The 20,002-nt window shown below is 39.2% G+C and overlaps 1 protein-coding gene across 2 annotated transcripts in view; it reads right to left on the reverse strand.

Moving 5' to 3' along the window:
* Positions 1-20,002, reverse strand: part of NDUFAF5 (NADH:ubiquinone oxidoreductase complex assembly factor 5) — a 658,571-nt gene that overhangs the window by 628,024 nt on the left and 10,545 nt on the right. For both annotated transcript variants that reach the window (XM_044056157.1, XM_044056167.1), the window contains exon 2: positions 7,593-7,633. In XM_044056157.1, the coding sequence (XP_043912092.1) occupies positions 7,593-7,633 (41 nt within the window). The remainder of the gene's footprint in view (positions 1-7,592; positions 7,634-20,002) is intronic.

A 20,002-nucleotide genomic window follows, 5' to 3' on the forward strand; every position in this document is an offset into this window, starting at 1 on the left:
CTTCCACCATTTGATCCTTGGCACTGCTCTCACACTTATCTTCCTCTTCTTGATCACCAACGTCATCCTACAGACCACCAATCTATGCTGCCTAACTACACTTTCCCCTGTCACCACTTTACAGTCTCCAATCTCCTTCAGACTGGCCCTCCTGCACAGATATAATAGGGCACTCAAACATGCTTAACAAAATTTGTTAAGTACCCTTCTTGCATCATGGAAATGCTTAGCAAAGTTCATTTTCTCCGAATTCAGATCACAGCTGTGATGCTCCACATAAAACAATGCAATAATGGTCTAAGTAGGCAGTATGAATAATAACAGCAAGCAACAAAAAGCTTCTCGGTTGCTTTATTCCTGCTACTAGCATATCCTATGCCAACCTGTTTTTCTCTCTTTCAGAAAATAACTATATAATGCACTAGTCAGAGACCAAGTCAATTATACATATTTTTTTTTATCCGCCCCCACCGTGGAGAAGTTCTGGTAGTCTTAACTTTAGTGCGACCTGCTCAGTTCAATGATAAGCTGACCCCAGTAACAAAATCCTAAAAAGATACAGTACAGCAATAAAATTAACAGGGCATGTTCACTTGTAAAATTTCGGACTAAGAGTTTTAAAAAAAATGTGGGTACTTACTTTTATCGCAACCACGTTACCGCACCAAATCTAATGAAGCATTCTATGTTACCGCAAGCATGGATATAGCTTAAAGATTAACAGGGAAGGGTGAAGATGAGAAGAAAAGGAAAAAGACCATATTACTTGTAGTGTAATTAACCTGTTTAAACACACATGTAGAGATCTAACAGTTAAGGAATAGTGCTAAATGAAACCACATGACTACTAGGTCGTAAATGCATAAATAGTGTGAGCTCACTGCAGTTGAATGCTTCATTTCTGATCTGTGAATAGGATGGAATTTTTTAAAGAATGTTAGGAGGGAAGATAGATTTTATAGCGTGGATTAATACAGTTGTTTCATGTTTATAAATAGACAATAATCCATCCATACATCCACCACGATCCTTTCTTCCCATTTGCACAACAAACGATAATCACAATTAAAAACAGTAGAATGGAAGGCAGGATACAGCAAAATTCCATTTTGTACTTACAAGGTCTTAGTAGCCCCCCCCCCCCCCCCACGCTCACACCACATGGAACTTTAAAAATGGAAACATCTCTCAAAATGCAGCCCAAGTCCCCAAGTATGCAATAAATTTAAGTAACAGGTACCATTTTCAGCAGTTCCCCCTAAAACTATTAAACATATTGTTTTTAGATTAGCAATATTATACATGTAAGGTTGCCACTTCTTAATGCCAGAAGTGGAACGTTTTTTAATGGTACATAATATTTTGCAGGACAAACCAGATCAAGGACTGGAATTCATGTTTTGTCAAAATAAAACATACCTCTTGTACAATTTGAGTTGTTTTACTGCCTCACATAACATTAGGGCATTTCAGGTACAAAATGATCTTTTTATGCAACTATTAGAGGAAATATAAGACACAATGATGTAAGCATGTGCCACCTATCCCCGCGTTTTCAGGTTTTGTAATGTCAGGGTTGACTTGTTTGTCCATGAATTATGACAGTTTGGGATCCTGATTGTGTTAATGAACAAGAACAATGATTACAGGTTTGGAACATGGTGACGATAAGGTGGTTGCGATAATATACAAGTAACAAAATTGTATTTCTTAAAGGAAGGATACACAAGAATTTAAAGAAAATTTTGAAATGTGTAACACTCCTGAAAGGACAGTAAACACTGAAAATATAACCTCTGCAACAGAAGCCACTAGTTTCATGTCTGAAAAGGACAGAAACAGAATATGAACATGATTATTTTCAGAATGACCCATCTTGCCAAGACTCACGCCCCTGTGCTGATCACACAGATGAGATAAACTAAAAACCTGATAATAATGGAAGTCTACAGTTAATAACAATCTATAGTTTACACAATTTAATATAGACTGAATGACCTGTTTTCTTTGGCTACATTATGAAAGCTACTCACCATTTTAGTCAACAGGTCAATAAAACAAAGGTCCATTCTAAAACACATCCCCCTAAACGATGCTGTAAGCACTTTCAATAGCATCTTCATGAATACTCTAAACTCCTTAGCTCCCTCTAGGAAGATCAGAGTAAAATCAAACCATGCTCCCTGGCTCTCCAAAGAGACTAGGTTCCTTATGAAACAAAGAGATCATGCTTGGAAAACCTGGACTAAAACTAAACAACCACCTTTTCTTCAAAAATACAGGCAACTGAGGAACCTTGCAAAAAAACATACAACTAATGACAAAAAGTTATACTATAGCTCTGCTCAGCTTAACAACAAATCCAATCCTCAAAATTTTTGGTCAACTCTCAACAACATCCTCTATCCTGGAAAGCCCTCTAATCCCTCCCCATATCCTAACTCTTCTTCTCAGGAAACAGCTACCCTCCTGAATAAACACCATCTCTTCCATCCATAATCTGGTAACCTCTAAGCCAAATTCTACTTCGACACCCACCTCTCCAAGTCCCACTAACACAACTTTGTTTTCTTTTGAGCCAGTTCCCATTACTTACATCAAATCTCTACTACTCAAGCTAAAACCTTGCTCTCCTTCCACTGACAATCTATCTCCTACATTCCTCAAATTTGCTGCTGACTCAATTGCCTATCCTGTATCTAGAATAATTAATAGATCTATTCTGGAATCAACTGTCCCCACCCTTTGGAAATCTTCACTATCCCTCTTCATAAAGGTGGAAACTCCACTGACTCCTCAAACTACCGACCCATTGCCATTCTGTACCCCCTCTCCAAGATATTAGAAAAATGTATTCACTCACAGCTTCTCAATCACCTCCTCACACACCACTTATTTACCCCTACCCAACATGGATTTCGTCCTCACCACACCACCACCACTGCCCTTCTCTCCTTCACTCATATCATTGCAGAGGCCGTAGACAACAATAAACTCATTTCCTGTCTCTTCCTAGATCTCTCCAAAGCCTTCGATACTGTCTCTCATCCTCTACTACTATCCAAACTCGCAAATCTCCACCTATCCCCCTCCGCACTTGCCTGGTTTAATAGTTACATACCTGGCAGGGAACAATCTGTCAAATGGCTCTCATCCTCCTCACCTTTCCTTCCCATCTCCACTGGTGTTCCCCAAGTCTCCATCTTCGGACCCCTTTTGTTTAACATCTTCACCAATGATATTTACACCTCATGCAAAGAATCCTCCCTTATTCAGTACGTCGATGACTCCACACTTCTATCCATCTCAAATAACATTCCTGAACTACACTCCCTGACCCAATAAGCCCTACTATCCACTGAACAATGGCTCTCTCACAACCTATTGATCCTAAATCCCAAAAAGACCAAACTCCTACTTTTCCTTCCCCGTTCTCTTTCTCATCACAAAACCTCCTTTTTATTACATCTTCTAACAATACAAAAATATCCAACCTGACACCAACACAAAACTCCTAGGGGTCATTATCAATGATGAACTCAAGTTCAACCTACACATACTCCAATGTATAAAAAAAACAAACCAGAAACTAGGTCTGCTATATCAGAACAAAAAATTCCTAACCCCTGAATCTAGACTTACCCTGGGCCAGGCACTCCTCCTCCCCTCCCTCTTATACGCCGCCCCAGTTCTTATCAATATCCAGGCCACCACTCTAAACAAACTGCAACAGACTTACCATAAAATAGCCAGATTCATTACTAACTCCCCATACAACTCACACCACTGCATTTCTTTAAACTCTCTTCAATGGCTTGAACTTCCCCAGTTTCTACTATCTTATCAATTTCATATGCTACACTCTATTCTTTATAAACCCTCCTTCTGTCCATCTCTGTCTTCCTTAGTCTCCATCTACATCCCATCCTGGACCCTCCGTACTTCTAACCAACAATTACTTGATATTTACCACCCAAAAAGGTCAGTAGGCAAACTACTCTACAAACACTCCCTTGCCCATGCTTGGAACAAACTTCCCCTTGACTTACGTTCAATCTCCCACACCTCCCACTTTAAAAATGAACTAAAAGCTTATTTTCTCAATTCCAGAACCTGCTCTTGCCATGACCCTACCTAGTCTTCCTTCCCTTTATGTACCCTCAAAAGGACAATACTTAGTACCTCATTACACCTCTCTCTCCAATGTGTCTACTATGCATTTGCACAATTTTATACAAACAAAAAATGTTCATTGTTGACCTATTGAACTATATCAATCTTAAATTGTTACTTAGCTTCTTTTTAATGCAACTTTAACTTTATGCATGTATCCTAACACATGTGAATCGTTTTGCTACAACTGCAATTATAACAATATTGTTTAAAATTGTACTTGTTTTAAAATGTATTACTGGAGCTTTTCTCCTCGGGTCTCCACTGAAAATGGTTCACAAGCCCAGTTGGACAAACCCGGTTAACAAATGTCAATAAATAAATAAAAAGTATTGCTGAAAGAAAACCGAATATGTCTGAATTTAAAAAGGGATGTTACGAAGGCTGTAGCACCTGTGCCTTTTAAACAGCAATACTACAACTTGACACAATCTGGAAGTCCCAGAAGTGGACAAATTTGCTGCTTGCTGCTTTTACAGCACCAGTCGTTTTAGCAGAAAAAAAAAGAGGAGCATAAATTAAACTAAAAAGTAGTACTGCAACTTTTAAAAATGATTTGAGATAGTACAACAAGTCTAAGAAAGCAACCATGTTCTCTAGTGTGGAAGACTTTCTAATCTGCCTACAGTCCGTTAAAGAATGGTCTCAGGATGACAGGGAAGCATTAGAAATACTATGTCATGTGAAAAAAGAAGAAGAAATGAGCTGTGAAATTGGGGATGAGATTCCAAAAGAGTTGCTCCCACTTTAAGTCTGTTCTTCCGAAGGACTTGCTGTCAGTTTATGTGACTTACTTCAGCATAAGGTCAATCTATAAAATAGGGTTACAGCAGGGGCCAGATTCCAAAACACCTGATCTCAGTGTAAGTTGTCAGTTCACTGAGAGCAGGTCTTTCAGAATTGGGCCCCAGTTCTTACAAACCATCTAGCTACTGGTAAATGTATGCAAGCTTTGTCAACAAATAGTACACAGCAGGCGAAACATCTGCAATCCTGCAGTTTTTGAAAAAAAAAAAAAATCACAAATGACATCTACTTTGTATTCTGTACTGCGGTTATACACAAAATGAAAACAATACAGCAAAACAGCTTAAAGGCAGACTTTTAGTGCAGTCTAAAGCTGCATGTCTTATGACAAACTGAAATGACTACTGAACTGGATGAGCACTAGTGCAGGGATGTTAAGTTACACTAAGCAGGAGTGAAGCTTGTTTTAGCTGCATTTGTTAAGTGCATCACTATCCCAAACATAGCCAAAAACAAAGCAAACAAATCATAAAATACTTCAGTCTAGTATATATAATTTAAACTTTTTTAAATTTATGAAAGCGCAATTTCTGAAAATGGAAACTTAAAACAGCTTGAATATCCTAGATCTTTACCAGACAATGGTGAAGCAGAATAAAGATTACTTTCTTATAGTGCATGGAATGCAGTGATTATGCTCAGATATCCAGAAAAAGAAATCAGTTAGGGCTTAAGCACCCTCTGCTTCACTTGTTAAAACTGGGTAGTGAGCTAAGCAGTTAAACCTGCCAGTACTGATCAGCAAATGACAGTAGCAGAATAAAAACAAATTGTTTCTGCCAGCTTGTCTGTGCTGATAATGTGTCCCAGTCTTTCTGTAACATAACAGTGTGTTACTGCCTTTCTGATAGTGCTGAATTATGACTGGGTCTCCCACCATAACCCTTAATTATGTGTTCTCGACATGGATGCCAAGATTCACCTGTCAAGCTTTTTTCTCTCCTCTGTTTTAAGGTGAATTTCTTGGTATCTATGTCTCAGACACCTTAATAGGTAAAGATTGGCAACAAGATCATACTCCTCTAGATAGGGGGATATATATACATACATCTGTTTCACTAGTCTTGCAATGGGTGGGGCTGAAGACATACATAATTAAACACCACCCATCACCCACATTGAGATCTCACTGCTTTGTGAAGTGAAATGATTTCGAAAAAAGGAAGAAGAACTTAAGACATGTATTTGCGCTACTTATATCTTTCAGTATCAAGATTTATTGTAGAATGCTAGAGAGGTTTCTCCACGATATCTCAAGGTAAATTGGATGGATACCATATACTATACATACAATCACATTTGCTGATATTTTGCTTTAACAATGAGTTCATGTCAACACTTTCTAGATAAGCTACAGCTATATGACAATCAACAGGAAAGGTAATAGCATGAGAAATGCATTCATACGACGACAGAAAATTGTCCAGTGACTTGAAAATGGCTGGGACAGTGACAATAACCCAAGCACAAAGCAGAACACTTAGTATTAAAATGTGTGCATCCACTTCATATTTTAATTTTAAATGTATTCTGCGCAGAATAAGTAAAACAAGCCCAACACATCTGACCTTGAGCACCAAATACACCACTATGCATACACTTAAGATTCAATTCTCTCCACTGAGTTGCTGGTTAACAGACTACCTATATTATGAACAGAACTACATCTAAGATGTACTAGACTGTAGAGCTTTCAGCTCACTGACAAATACCAAGCGACTTATCTGAACTGGACACAGCGTTTCATCATTAAATTCAGTGTTTAACTGCAGCTGAAGGTTTTTTTTTTTTTTATTTCGGCCACACATAAGGAACAACAGTCTGTTATTCTCCCTGTAGATGGGATACAGTCTTTCCAAAGAAACAATTGTCAAAGAACATTTCTGATCAACTAGTAGCATATGATGTGACCTGTTCTGAAGTGCTGAGGAATAGCTACAAGTAAGACACCAGTTACTGGCAGTTAAAATGGATGCTGGAAAAATGAACAGCAAGTTAAAGAGTCCTCAATTTTATGACATTAATAGATTAAACAAATGCTGTACCATGCCACCAATGCAGAATTATAGTGCTGAGAGTGGAGCATTCAGACATTTATCATCCAGTCATTTTAATGTTTGCTACTTCAGAAGGACAACATATTTCATGGCAACCTTTCTTAAGCATTCATAATGCATACTATTAAATAGATTCAATCATTCTATTACAGGTTTCCTAGTTGCCCTTTGCACTGTCTTGGTGATGTTCCGCTACTCTTGAAAAATGCAATTTACCCCTTTCTACTGTAGGTAGTATTTTCTAGCTGCTAGAAAGCAAAAGGAAAGTCTGCTTGACAATGCAGATGTACTGGGGGTACAACTACTTGTATGATGAATGAATCTGATAAAGGAAAAAGTTTGAAATGATCAAACTTTGTACTTGTATGGTTATTGCTTTCCAGACAATATAAATTTTAAAAAGTTCCACATTAGAAGAATTTTACTGTCAACAAATTATGTTCTACATCTTTGTTTCCACTGTCCTGGCTGGGCACAGGACTGTATCATATAATTACAAATAAGATTTGTTCTCCAAAGGCAGTAAAAAAACAAAAAAACAACAAACAAACTTACCTAGCCACATCAAAGACACGGTCAGCAATTCTTCCACTAACCTGAAATTAAATGCAACACTGCCAGTTATCATCAATATCAGAGAATCTATCACTACAGTGAGTTATAGATTCTACTGCAGCAATTAGCCACACTATTCTGAACTAGTAAAACAGCACAATACTTTACCTCAGGCAAAAAAAAAATGTTGTCATAGAATTCAGTTCTAATAACATTTGTTAAGCATCATTTATTAGCAATATACTGCTTTACCTGGAAAATTACTTAAATAATAAAACCCCCATATATGCAACGGGAAAGCTCATCTGCTAACACAAATGTATTTGCATTCTGAATACACATTACCAAGAGAAATGTTGTGAGATATAACTTGTGCTGTTTAAACACCCTGTCAACCAAAATAATGGAACCAGTGTGTGTGTGTGAGATCTCCACACAGTATACATGATCAGTCATCATCATCATTGTCTTTCGGCTTTTCCCAGTTAGGGGTTGCCACAGTGGAACTCCAGTCTGCTAATGATTGGCAGTGGATTTTTACAGGGGGCTAAGTTGCTAGCCCGACGCCCAACCTTCAAAGAAGGCACACCCATTCACACACTAAACCTACCTGCATGTCTTTAATGTCACTCAACCGCGGGGAGGACATGCAGACTCCACACAGAAGGCGCACCAGCAGAGAATCGAACTGGAAAACCTCTTGCTGTGAGGCGACAACGCTAACCGCTGCACCACCACAGCCATCATATTTTAAAATACGCACAGTGTCCCATCAGCATACCTGCTGTACATCCAGCATCACCCAGCACAGTAAGCCTGAGCAGAAGTAGCCATTACAAACAAAAGCTACAGATGGTATGTTCTCTACTATGTTAAGTAGAGAAAAACAAATGGACCGTCAACTGGATGAAGACAAAGTTCCACCATCCCCAAATACTAACAAAAAGAGTTTCCTAAGTCCACAAGTGTCTTTGTGCAAACAGTAAGATGCATGCACTCCTTAGTCCCCAAAAATAAGGGACACATACAGCATTCTACACAGTGTACAGTGCAAGCTTGGGCATGTGCATGTCCAGGGCTTTCACAGTACAGTAGATGTCAACTGCATTCACAGAATAATGCAGAAAAGGGGCTATTCAATGAAGTTGTTTACACAATACAATGCCATTACTTAAAAAGATAGCAGCATTGTATAACAGCAATAATCCTATCCTGTGTTTAGATAATGCTGATTTACCCCCAGCTGGCTTCCTAATTTGATCACTAAGGCTTCAATCTCAGGATCACATCATACCAGCCATGAAACACACTCAGTTATGGATTACTGCTTAAGGAGAACATATAAAACATGTACACGCACACACAGTTATGGCTGGTCCTTTTAAATGTACTAGCTCAGAAGCATAACATAGCATTGTGGTAGAAGGTCCCTTAAGAATACTAACCCAGAAACAAGACAAAAGTTAGGGTTGATAGGTAAAGCCCATCTCCTTGATGTACAGAAGATTTGCGACCACTGGGTCTTGAAGAGGTTCCTGGGAAGGCGCAATAACATCTACAAGACGGAAGGCAACTTGTTGCATGTCCTTGGAGTGAAAGGAATGGAAACAATTACAGGACAAGACAGTGGATTTATCCCTGCTTGTGTGAAAGGAGATGATATTTAAGCAATAATCCATGGCTGGATGTGGAGAATGCTGGATTTACCCACGGTTGGTGTAGTTTGGTCACGAGGGTGAAGCCTGAGTGACCAAACAAAAGCAGCCGTGGGTTATTGCTATTATACAATGACATTGTTTAAGAAAAAAATACTCTTCTTAAATAATGTCTTTATATAATGCATCCATGCTACCCTTCCATGTTTTGAAGATATCCTGGGGCTTTTTTGATGTACTGCGCATGCGTATGGGACTTCTGTTCCCAAGATTATGCAGTAAATCAGTGCTGTGCAAAGGTCGCAACAGAGAAAGGAAGATCTCTGCTGCTGCTTCCTCCTTTTTTTTTTGTTTTTTAATTGAATATAAAAAGGAAACCAGGCGGATTTTTACATTGGGGAGGGTCGGATGAGACAAAATAAAAGGATAATCAGGTAAGTTTTGGAGAACATACCCGATTATCCTTTTATTTTTGTCTGCACCGTCTCCCTCGTTTACTTCAAGTCTTCTGGTTTCTTTTTGTTTATTCAAAAAAAGAAGGAAAAGTAAAAAAATTATGAGATATACTAATGGAAAAAAGTCCGGGAGACTGGACATTTTTCTGTTAGTATACTCTCGGATTTACAACAGGCACACTGGCTGGGCTCGCCCAATCAGCATGCTTGTTTTTGAACATTAATGGACAGTTATTGTATAATTTGTTTTATCCCAGTCTTTGGAACTAGAAAGAGAGCTGTAAGGTTGTTGTGAGGTCTCCAACTTACTTTCTGCCATTAAGTATACAAGAATCCCGTCTATAACAGAATACTGTTCTGACTTCAGTTGTGAAAAATCTGCAAAGTAGGAACCTGTGAAGAGAATTTATTTGGCTGAAGACTGAACCATTTGGTAAAGACTTATTTCTCCTTTTTTTTTTTCAAACTTCACTATAAATATTAACTTTAAAATGGGGAGCTGGCTATAGTTACTACTTGGAATGTTACAAAACAAAAACAAAAGATACCACAGCTAGTGTTTACAGCAGATAAAATCACATTTTTATATACTGACTAAGTAAAAACAGACTGCAAAAGAAACCATAGCCAGAATGTAGTTCAGCATTCTCATCTGTCTATTACAAGACTTCTTCAGAACATAAAATGATGAAGCATACAAGTAAAAAAGCCCTCCTCACAAATCATGTGTAACAGCACCGAATCACAACAAACATTAATATTTTTATAATACATTACTACATGCACACAAATGGAAGAGAATTATAATCTGACAGCCTTCTTTGTCAAGATACATGTAATACTGAAGGAATCATTTAATCCTGGTGCAATGTTTGCCTTCAAGCTTAGCTGCCAACAAAGTTGCACCTTCCTCGCCCTCTCTTCCTATTCTCCCTTTCACTAACATGTATTGCCCCTACTACATATCACTCATGTGACAAGCTAGAACCACCTCCCATTCCCAGGATGGCAGAGCTGGCAGTATCCCCTCAGTCCCATCCTCCCTGGCCAACTTCATCATGTACCCAAGTTGATAATTGAACTAGGGTCACCTGCAGCATAGTTAGGGCTTCATCCTCAGCCATAAAGTTACAGGTCATGTGCATAAATGACTATGGATACTTAGTTGTGAAAGAAAAATAGAGAAAATAACTGAGGCTCTTGTACACTCTAATACAACTTTAGTGACATCTACCACAGTCTTGTATAACTTTACCACTAAAACTCAGGAGAGATGTGCAGTGACTGATCAACACCTGTTCAGCCATCAGAAGAGGTATGTAGCCTTTGACAAAAAAACTAACACTGGATTACCCTCCAAGAGTAATGTGCTGCAACAGATTAACAACTGCTCAGCCTCCAGTAGCAGATTTCCACCTTGACTAAGTAGCTGCCCCCCCCTTTTTGCAGGATTTTACAAGTCCATCCCAATATGACAAAACTCAGAAAAGAGGATGATGTGGAGGATTACCTTGCTGCTTTTGAAAGTTAAGTAGTTAGGAAGAACTTGTCCCAGGTAGAACAGGACAGAATTCTGTTGTCCCAACTAACTGGGTAGGAACTAAACATATGAACCTGGAAGATTCCGACAAACTGATGTACCACAAACTGAAACAATAATTCATAGCAAGAATTGGAGTTACATTTGAAGGATAGTTTTTTGAATGCCCAAAGTGGACATTCTAATGGCTGATTTAGTACACACATTGAAATTGTGACTAAAAAGTAAAATTTTGTAAATTCTGGCTGTCGACAAATTTAAGACAGCACTCCCTAATAACACATGTAAGTGGGTAGCCCAGAGTCATTTCAAGTCTTATAAGCAACTAGTCATTACAGAGCAGCATTTACTACCAAGTGAATGCAGATATTCTAGATCAGATTTGGCAAAAATATCTAGTAACAAGGCATCATCAAAGAAAGCTTTGTTACCTTTTAATTAAGAAAACAAAATATGTCACAATTTGAACCAATTTGTTTTAAATGATACAGAAAACGACAAATAACCAGTCTGTCTCTTCGAATCTGACATGTCAGCCAAGGACATTCCTGCCTGCCTACTGTTATAGTATTCCACTCCTTTGTCAAGTGACCGGGGTTTGCCCTCACCCTTTAAACCAACATCAGCTGTGCAGTGGATTGTACCCAAACACGTCAGGAAAAGCAAGAAGAAAGACAGGTTTTGCCCACTTATCCTGCCAATTGTGCTTAATGTTTATATTTCTACTTTTTCTATTGTATGACTGTGTTAAGACAGGAGGTATCTCTATGGTTCCCTCTTTGCTTGAATCTCCTTTCAAAACACTTCTGTCTCAATAGATGCATGTACTTTAGGATGAACCTACCCCATTAAAGTGGTGGAACAACATACACACTGCTTTACTGTCATACATTTATTAGCATTACCTCTTTTCTCCAAGCTCTCATATCTCAACAACTCATGCATTTGTACCTATCTTTTTTGAGCTCACTGCTAGACACAGGCCTTGACCGATTAACCCCCAAGCCTGTGGGAGTTGTGCCACTGCCTTGGAGCATTCAGGTATTCTGTTTTATGTTTACTTAAATATCTCATTTACTTGGTTGCATGGTAAACAGGATATTCTGTTGTCGTACCTCACAGCTCACCCCCACACACACAATACTGGACCACCCATTTCACACTTGCTGAAGTAATTTACACTTGTATTCAAACAACTGCTTAATAGCACTGTTCATCCCTTCCCACTCACCGTCTGTTTCTTCCAACCCAACAAGTCAGCCATGATTAGTAAGTGCATAATGTTTTATAGCACTACGTGGAAATGTTGTTAACATGATTTTCATAGCTCTCAACCTACCATCTCCAACTTCAACTAGGAAGCCCATAGGATGGTTAAACTATGCTTATTTTACTTATAAAGAAGATCTTTTAATGAATTAATATGAATCATTTCTATTTACCATGGATGTGTGACAGAGTCTTTCAATGTGGAACATAATGAGGTACACTTGAGAGGTATGCATGATTTTGCTTGCTTCACCAAAGAAAGTTAGCCAAGAGCTGTTAGTTTCCACCCATGACATGCAGATTGGAAAACAATACGTTCATATTACACCATATTAGGGATAGCTTCATCAGTTGTGTTTAACAGGATATTTGCTTGAGTTTTTGTTCCTGTATGGATACTCTGCATTAAGTAAACTGTCTCTCAGGCTTAATATTTTTGCATCTAAAGCTTTAGTGGTTTTGTTGTACCGCATTTGTAAATATCTGTTGTACTGTAGTCATACAACTCTGAGGTTTATTTTATTTGAGGTATGTAATGCTTTGCAAAAACATATATGGAGGACCAAGCAGTAGAATGCTTCCAGAGTCCACACCTTTCCAATATGCCATCTTAATTATGCTTGCAAATGTTTTACCTTGTGGGAATAACAAGATATAGTAAGAAACAACCAAATGGTACCGAAATTGGCACACACTAGGAATTCCACAGCTATGTAGCTTTCCTAAAGGACTTTGTACTGGAAGACAATAACAAAGTTGTAAAAGCACGACCACAGTAAATAAAATCTTTTCTCCCTGTCATTCAAATTCTAAAGGAAATAAGGGAGACAGATGGCTAGATGCAAGGTATACATTGAAAATAGAAAGGGCATATATGGGTGATGTTTTTTCTACAGCTAACCCTATATGGATGGAAAAGCAAAATGGTTACCCCACCACAAACTGCTGCAACCCAGATACTCTACTGCAGATATCAGCGCAATAAACCAATTAGTCTACCAAAACAATAAGCCAAAAATAGCCAAAAATATCAGTTTCACAGCAAAAAGTAAATCTCCCAATTAAATGAAAAACCTCTTTGTAGAACAGATTGAGTAACATCTGAAATGAAGAGGAGGATCCATGGGCAGACATGCTGCAATGCTTGACAAATACTCCTTGCCAAAGGAGTAAACAAGACATAGGATAGCAACTCACTATGTTTAACAGCTAGAAGTAGTAATCCCAGATAGGACCCTTGTTTTAGGTAAGACACTAACTAGAAAATATTCTCCACTGGTTACCATAAGATTTCCTAGTAGCAGGATGTCTTGCCTCGTTTAGTACTTGCTGCACATCCTCATGAAAATGTTGCCTAGAAAGGTAGTGGAACTGAATCATCCAGACAACCAGATGAAATTGTTTGAGACGGAGTTGTATCAAACTGCCCCTCTCTTGTGTGAGTTGATCCAATCAGTGAGGAAGCTTACTGTAACTGCCCTTTGCCAAATTCCATAAGAATGAAGAACTAATGCTGCCTTGGCCAGAAGGGAGTCACTGCAATGATTTGGGAGAGTCTTCCTGAATCTTCAGAATGAACTTGGGTATCAGTGGAAAGTGTACAAATGTATACAAGAACATCTACATCTGTGCCCAAGGGAATGAATATACATCCACTTTTGGGGGCTAGCTTGTAGAGATTTCTGGTGCAGAATTTACTTCATTCTTTGTTTTGAAAGGAGATCTATTTGAGGTGTTCCTCAAAAATGGATTCAATCCTGGAAGGCATTCAATTTTCATTCATAAGGGGCTATCCTAGTCCTGCTCAGCTTAACTGCCACTACATTTTGCTCACACGGTATGCAAGATGCTTGGAGGGTTACACAATCCTGTAGAACTAACTCGCAAGCCATCATTACCAGCTTGCAGAGCGGCTAACAGTTGGTGCCCCCCTGTTTATGTACCACATCACTGTAGTATTATCTGTAATCACCTGTAATAGTCCTGGGGAACATAGGCCATGATGAGATTCTGTAACATGTGCCACAGCTAAGATCTCTTTGACATTTGTGTGCTTTGGTCTGTCTGAAAAGAACCACAAGCCTTGCACCTTTACGCCCAGTGAAACTGCTCCCCAAGCAAAAACAGTGGATTCTTACTTCCCATCACCAATGCAGTTCTTTCTTGATAAGGCCCAAAACTGTAATATGAAAATCCCAGAGACGTGCATTAAATGTGGGGCTTAGAAACAATCAGTTAAGCAGCCCCTGCAAATACAGCAACTGCACGGCTCCAAAAAGACCTGATAGCAATACAAAACATTATGAAGCCAGCAGACTGTAGCAGTCAGCTTTTATTCCAAACTAGTTCAAAAGCATAGTATAAAATAAAAAAAGAAAAACAAAACAGACCGGTTTCGGCTGTACAATTTACATAGCTTTCATCAGTGCAGTAAAGACATGAGACCTTACTCTCTTTTGTATAACCACTAGGTGAGGCTCTAATTTAATAAATTAATTAAGAGTCCTGATTACAGGTACTCATTACACACTGGTGAAAACAGACCCCCCCCCCCCCGGTTTAATAATCAATTTATTTTCTTTACTGTTCAAAATCTGATGCCATCCTGATTTATTTGTCCTGTTTCCAATAATTCTGTCCATCACAGTAAAATTAAAAGATGCATTCTTGTGTGCCACAGTGTGCTTATATAAAGCATTGGTAGGCTTTTTCTAAACATTAACCTGACCTATGGGAGTGTGATTATTAGTGAACAAAGAGATTTTTTTCACACAATTTTAACACAGAAAATAACCCTGACAGGAGGTATATTTACACTGGTGGGCCCAATAACATTATTGAATACGAATACTGACCCTATGGTGTCCTACTGAACAGCAAGATGTTGGCTATATTTATTTTTAACCAAATGTCCATTTCAAATCAGATAATTAAACTCACATTTCATTTTAAAACAATTCATGTTACAAGACATATACTAAAGACATATAAAACATATATATTAAAACATATAAAAACATATAAAAACTTATGCAATCTGGATTTAACATGCATATACTGTAGGACACTAAATTTAAACATATGGTTCTGTCCTGATGTCTGATGGTGTTTAAATTGAAATATTGAACTGTAAGGAGTGTCTTTATATTTATTTTTACATGACCATTGAACTGAGCCTAGTTTGATTCATAAGCTTCACTCCCCTGATGTGGCAACTAATATTTAGTAACAACAAGGGCTATTATTCTGTTTTGTATTGCACACAAACAATGCAGGTGTATTAATGAAGACCCCCATGTCGGTTAGTAGTTATCCCAAAATCACTGCTTGCATGAAAACCTGCAAATAAAAAAGCAAATTGCTATAGTTTACTTGGCCAGCTGCCTTTCGTCTGATTTTTTTCTATGTGGAAAAGACAGAGAGGCAGCTGAATCAGAGAACATAAAAACACCTGAATGATAACAGAAATAAAGAACCTAATAATGCACTTTACAAACTTTCTGCATAATATACCAATTTCAAAACATTTCTATTCTTTATAATAGAGAAGCCGAACATTTCACGGAGAGGGGTTGCGGGGAGAACACTTGAGACTATAAGGAACTTTGATGGCAATTATTACTAAATGCATCCACCCTCCTGATATCAATGATGCCATCATGATTACTAGTGTACTGAAGAGAGGATCAGCCAAGCTATAAGATATTATAGTATGGATTTTACAGTTTTACAGTATACATTTAATGATTATTGCTTGAGTACAACACATGCACACAACATAAATTTTAACAACTTCTTATTCTACTTTATGTGTTGTAGTATATTATCTTAACCAATGCTTTTATTGTATACATAGCTTTAAATATTTCTGCATTGTCTTGTCAGCTGCTTACTACAGTTGTATGAAAGCTTTTAAAAATACATTTTGCCTACGAGTACACATGCTTGTTGGTGTCCTGAACCATTTTTTTTCTGTTGGTTACAGGTAGATTTGTGAATTTAGACTGACACCTTGACTTAGAACTTGTAGGATACTTGGGTAAAGATTTTTAAGACCGTTTTGTGGTGACAGTCGTGTGGATTAAGACAGTGCTTGGTTTACTGCATGCATGACAGTAGGAAAGGGATGCATCCCCTTTAATAAAATATTTACACTTCTCAAAGTTAAGAGTCCTTTGGGTTAAGCAGGAGTTCATTTTCACACCAGGTCTTACAGTGCCTTTGGATCCTCTGTGATATAAGGCAATAGAAATGGGAGTTAAGTCTATTGTCTCTCCTTGATGATCAGGACTACTGTGTGATACAGTTTATTAGGAAGAGTAGAGGGGCTAGAGGAAATATTAGAAGGGGGAGATATTTCTTGTACGAACAATGTGTTCAACAGAGGGGCATGCATAACAGTGGAGCTGCTACATTGGCTGTTCTGGTCTGTGCAGCTACTAGGAGAATAAAGCAAGTCAGCACACACTGTAAAGACAGACAAGAAGTGGTTTATTAGCTCAAAGGAGTTGGAAAAAGGTATACTGTCTGTCATATGAAAGGGAGACAGAAAATTTACTTTCATGTAATACCTCTATAGAACAACTACTACTCCGGCACTGTTCTCTGCAATAAGTACTAAAGAAAAGAAAATAACCAATGGAAAAAAAAAGAAAGATGAAATCTGAAACCAAAGTGCACAAATCTACTGGGACCTGGAGCAATTATTCTCTCATTTAGATCAATCACTGCGTAAATCGAAGGTACTGCGGTGGTGGTGCTGCGGTAGCGTTGTCGTCTCACAGTTAGACATTGCCCGTTCGATTCTCAGTTAGAGCGTCTTCTGTTTGGCGACATGCGTGAATGGGCGTTCCTTCGTTGAAGGTTGTGTGTTAGGCCCGGCAAGCCAGCACGTAAAAATCTACTACCAATCATTAGCGGACCGGAGTTCCGCTGTGGCGACCCCTAACTGGGAAAAGCCGAAAGAGACAAACAAACTGCATAAATCGAAGATGGCTTTCACACCAGGCCAAACAGATTTATTCAAAGCAGAAAATAAAATGTAAAGACAGTATCAGGCAATGCAGGAAACAGCTCTAAATGACAAGATCAACTGATCATCTTACCTGCAAACAAGAAAAAGTACTTTCCTTTCCTCCAAATTTAAAATCTAGCAATTAGTCAAGTATCAAGACCAAGTACCCTGTAAAACAAGTATTTTTTTTTTTACATCCCACAGCTCTGGTGCCTAATTTGCCTCATGACATAATCCCTAGCCACAATTTTAAACTGTTTAAAAGAACTATGGATATTTTAAGGAAAAAAGATTCACACAAATATACTGCCAAAAGTCCACAGCCCCAGCAAAGGGAAAAATACAGGGTTAGAAGACCTAAAGAGAGTTATAATTTTGCTAATGATAAACTTGGTTTACAACAAAGGATGCAAGCAAGTATAAAGTATTCATAGGAAGTTACTAGGCTATTGGCCCTGAGGCCCTTATAAGCCCAGCCAAGAGTTTAGCCCATGTTTAGACAAATCAGCACCCGATGCACCTGTCCAGCAGGGACACTGGTGGAATCCCAGGGGTGTATTTTCTGTTTCCCATCCAGTTATCCAGGTTGCGCTTATAAAGGGATAACAAGGTACTCTGCTTGACGTGGAGGAGGAGTCTATTCCACAGATGGGGGAAGTCTCTGGGACACAAATCTGTCCTACCAACAAGTCCTAGTGATGTCACAGACCAGGTTGAGGTTGCGGGTTACTAGAGTAGAGCTTGACTTACAGATAAGCACCAGTCCCCATCAAGGCAGGATCTGTGATTGCTTTGTATGCTAGACAGATATCCCCTCTGAGGAGTCTGTATGAAAATGAGTAGAGGGACAGGGCTTTTAGCCCATTAGTGTATGGTAGATGTTTGAGGCCCAGGATTCTCCTGATGAGGAACCTCTGTGGTCTCTCCAGCTGTTGCATGTGCTTTGCGAGATACATGCCGATAGAGGCGTTGTACACTCAATAATGAGTCTTACAAGGGACAGAATACATGGATGTTATAACTTCCTTGTCCCTGTATAAGATACCCTTACTTATGAGGTGGGCCATGTAGAAAGCTTTCCATACAACGGAAGATACATGGAGGTCAAAAGTCAAGTTGCTAGTGTGCCCAAATCTCTCATGACTGACTGCGTGCTAAGGACATTGTTATTAATGTGATAATTTATGAGGATGTCACTCTCCCCAAAGGGGACGATGATGCATCTTTTGGTATTCAACTTGAGGCCATGTTTCTGGCACCAGTCATTTGTTTGGGTGATACACTCTTGGGAGGATGTCCACTTCACTAGGGGAATTGATGCCAGCATCTAGTTTGCAGTCATCTGCAAACTTTGTCAGCCATAGCCCACTGGTTTTGGCCTGCACCTCAGAAAAGTATATCCCAAATAACAGAGGCCCCAAGAAGGATCCCTGGTGTACACTGCTCGTTACGGGTCTCCTGCTTGAGGTGGCGTCCCCTGTTTTGACTAGGTGGGTTCTATCAGTGAGACAGTTTGCTACTCATCTGGTAACAAAGACTGATGTCTAGTTGAGAGAGTTTATCTATTATGCCTGAGTAGGGGAACAATGTCGAAGGTTTTGTCCAGGTCAAGGTAGGCGTGTGCACTGTCTTCCCCTCGCCCACGGCTTTGGTGACTGTCTCAAAGAATCTGACCAAATTTAACAGACATGACCTCCTCTTGATGAAGCCAAACTGTGTGGGATTGAGCGTTTGGAGGTTGCCAATGTCCTTGTTAATGAGGTCCATGATAATCTGTTCCATGGCCTTCCAGAGGCCAATTAGTCTGATGGGTCTATAATTTCCTGGATCGGTGGATGCTGCACCTTTGTGCAAAGGGCTGACAGTAGCTGTCCTCCACTCAGCTGGGACGAAGCCAGTACTCATACTTTGGTTGAATAGAGCACCTGATGGTGCTGCAAGTTCCTGCCTGAGTTCATGTAGGATACAGCATGGGATGTTATTGGGTCCCATGGAGGCTGTATTTTTTGCCTTTGAGAGGGCAGTGATGACCTGTTCCCTAGATATAAGGTGAAGGGGGAGGTACTGGGGATGTCCAGATTTACTGATGGGGGGGACAGAGGGGTGAAGTTTTTGCTAATCTGTCAGCCAGCAGGTTGGCTATATCTACAGCATTTGTGTATGTGGTGTCTGACCACCCATTCTTAGCAGATCTGGGTGCTTCCTTTGAGACTGCAGACATTTTCGAAGGTGGCCTTATGACTGTCTCTAGTAGATATGGCCAATTTAGACGGTGTGCTCTGGAGGATTTCACTAGTGCTCTTACTTGCTTGTTCAGGTTAAGGAGAGATTGCTTCCAATTGGGCATCTGCTCCTTCTTGGTCCTGGACAGCAATTTTTCCTTTTGTTATAGAGTTTATTTACTGCAGATGCCCGCCAGACAGGTTTACTCTTCCTTATGGAAGATGATTTTGTCCTGTCAGGTATTCCTGATTCGA

Source organism: Protopterus annectens, chromosome 1.part2 (genome assembly GCF_019279795.1).
Source record: "Protopterus annectens isolate FY-2018-M chromosome 1.part2, PAN1.0, whole genome shotgun sequence".
Taxonomy (NCBI): Eukaryota; Metazoa; Chordata; order Ceratodontiformes; family Protopteridae; genus Protopterus; species Protopterus annectens.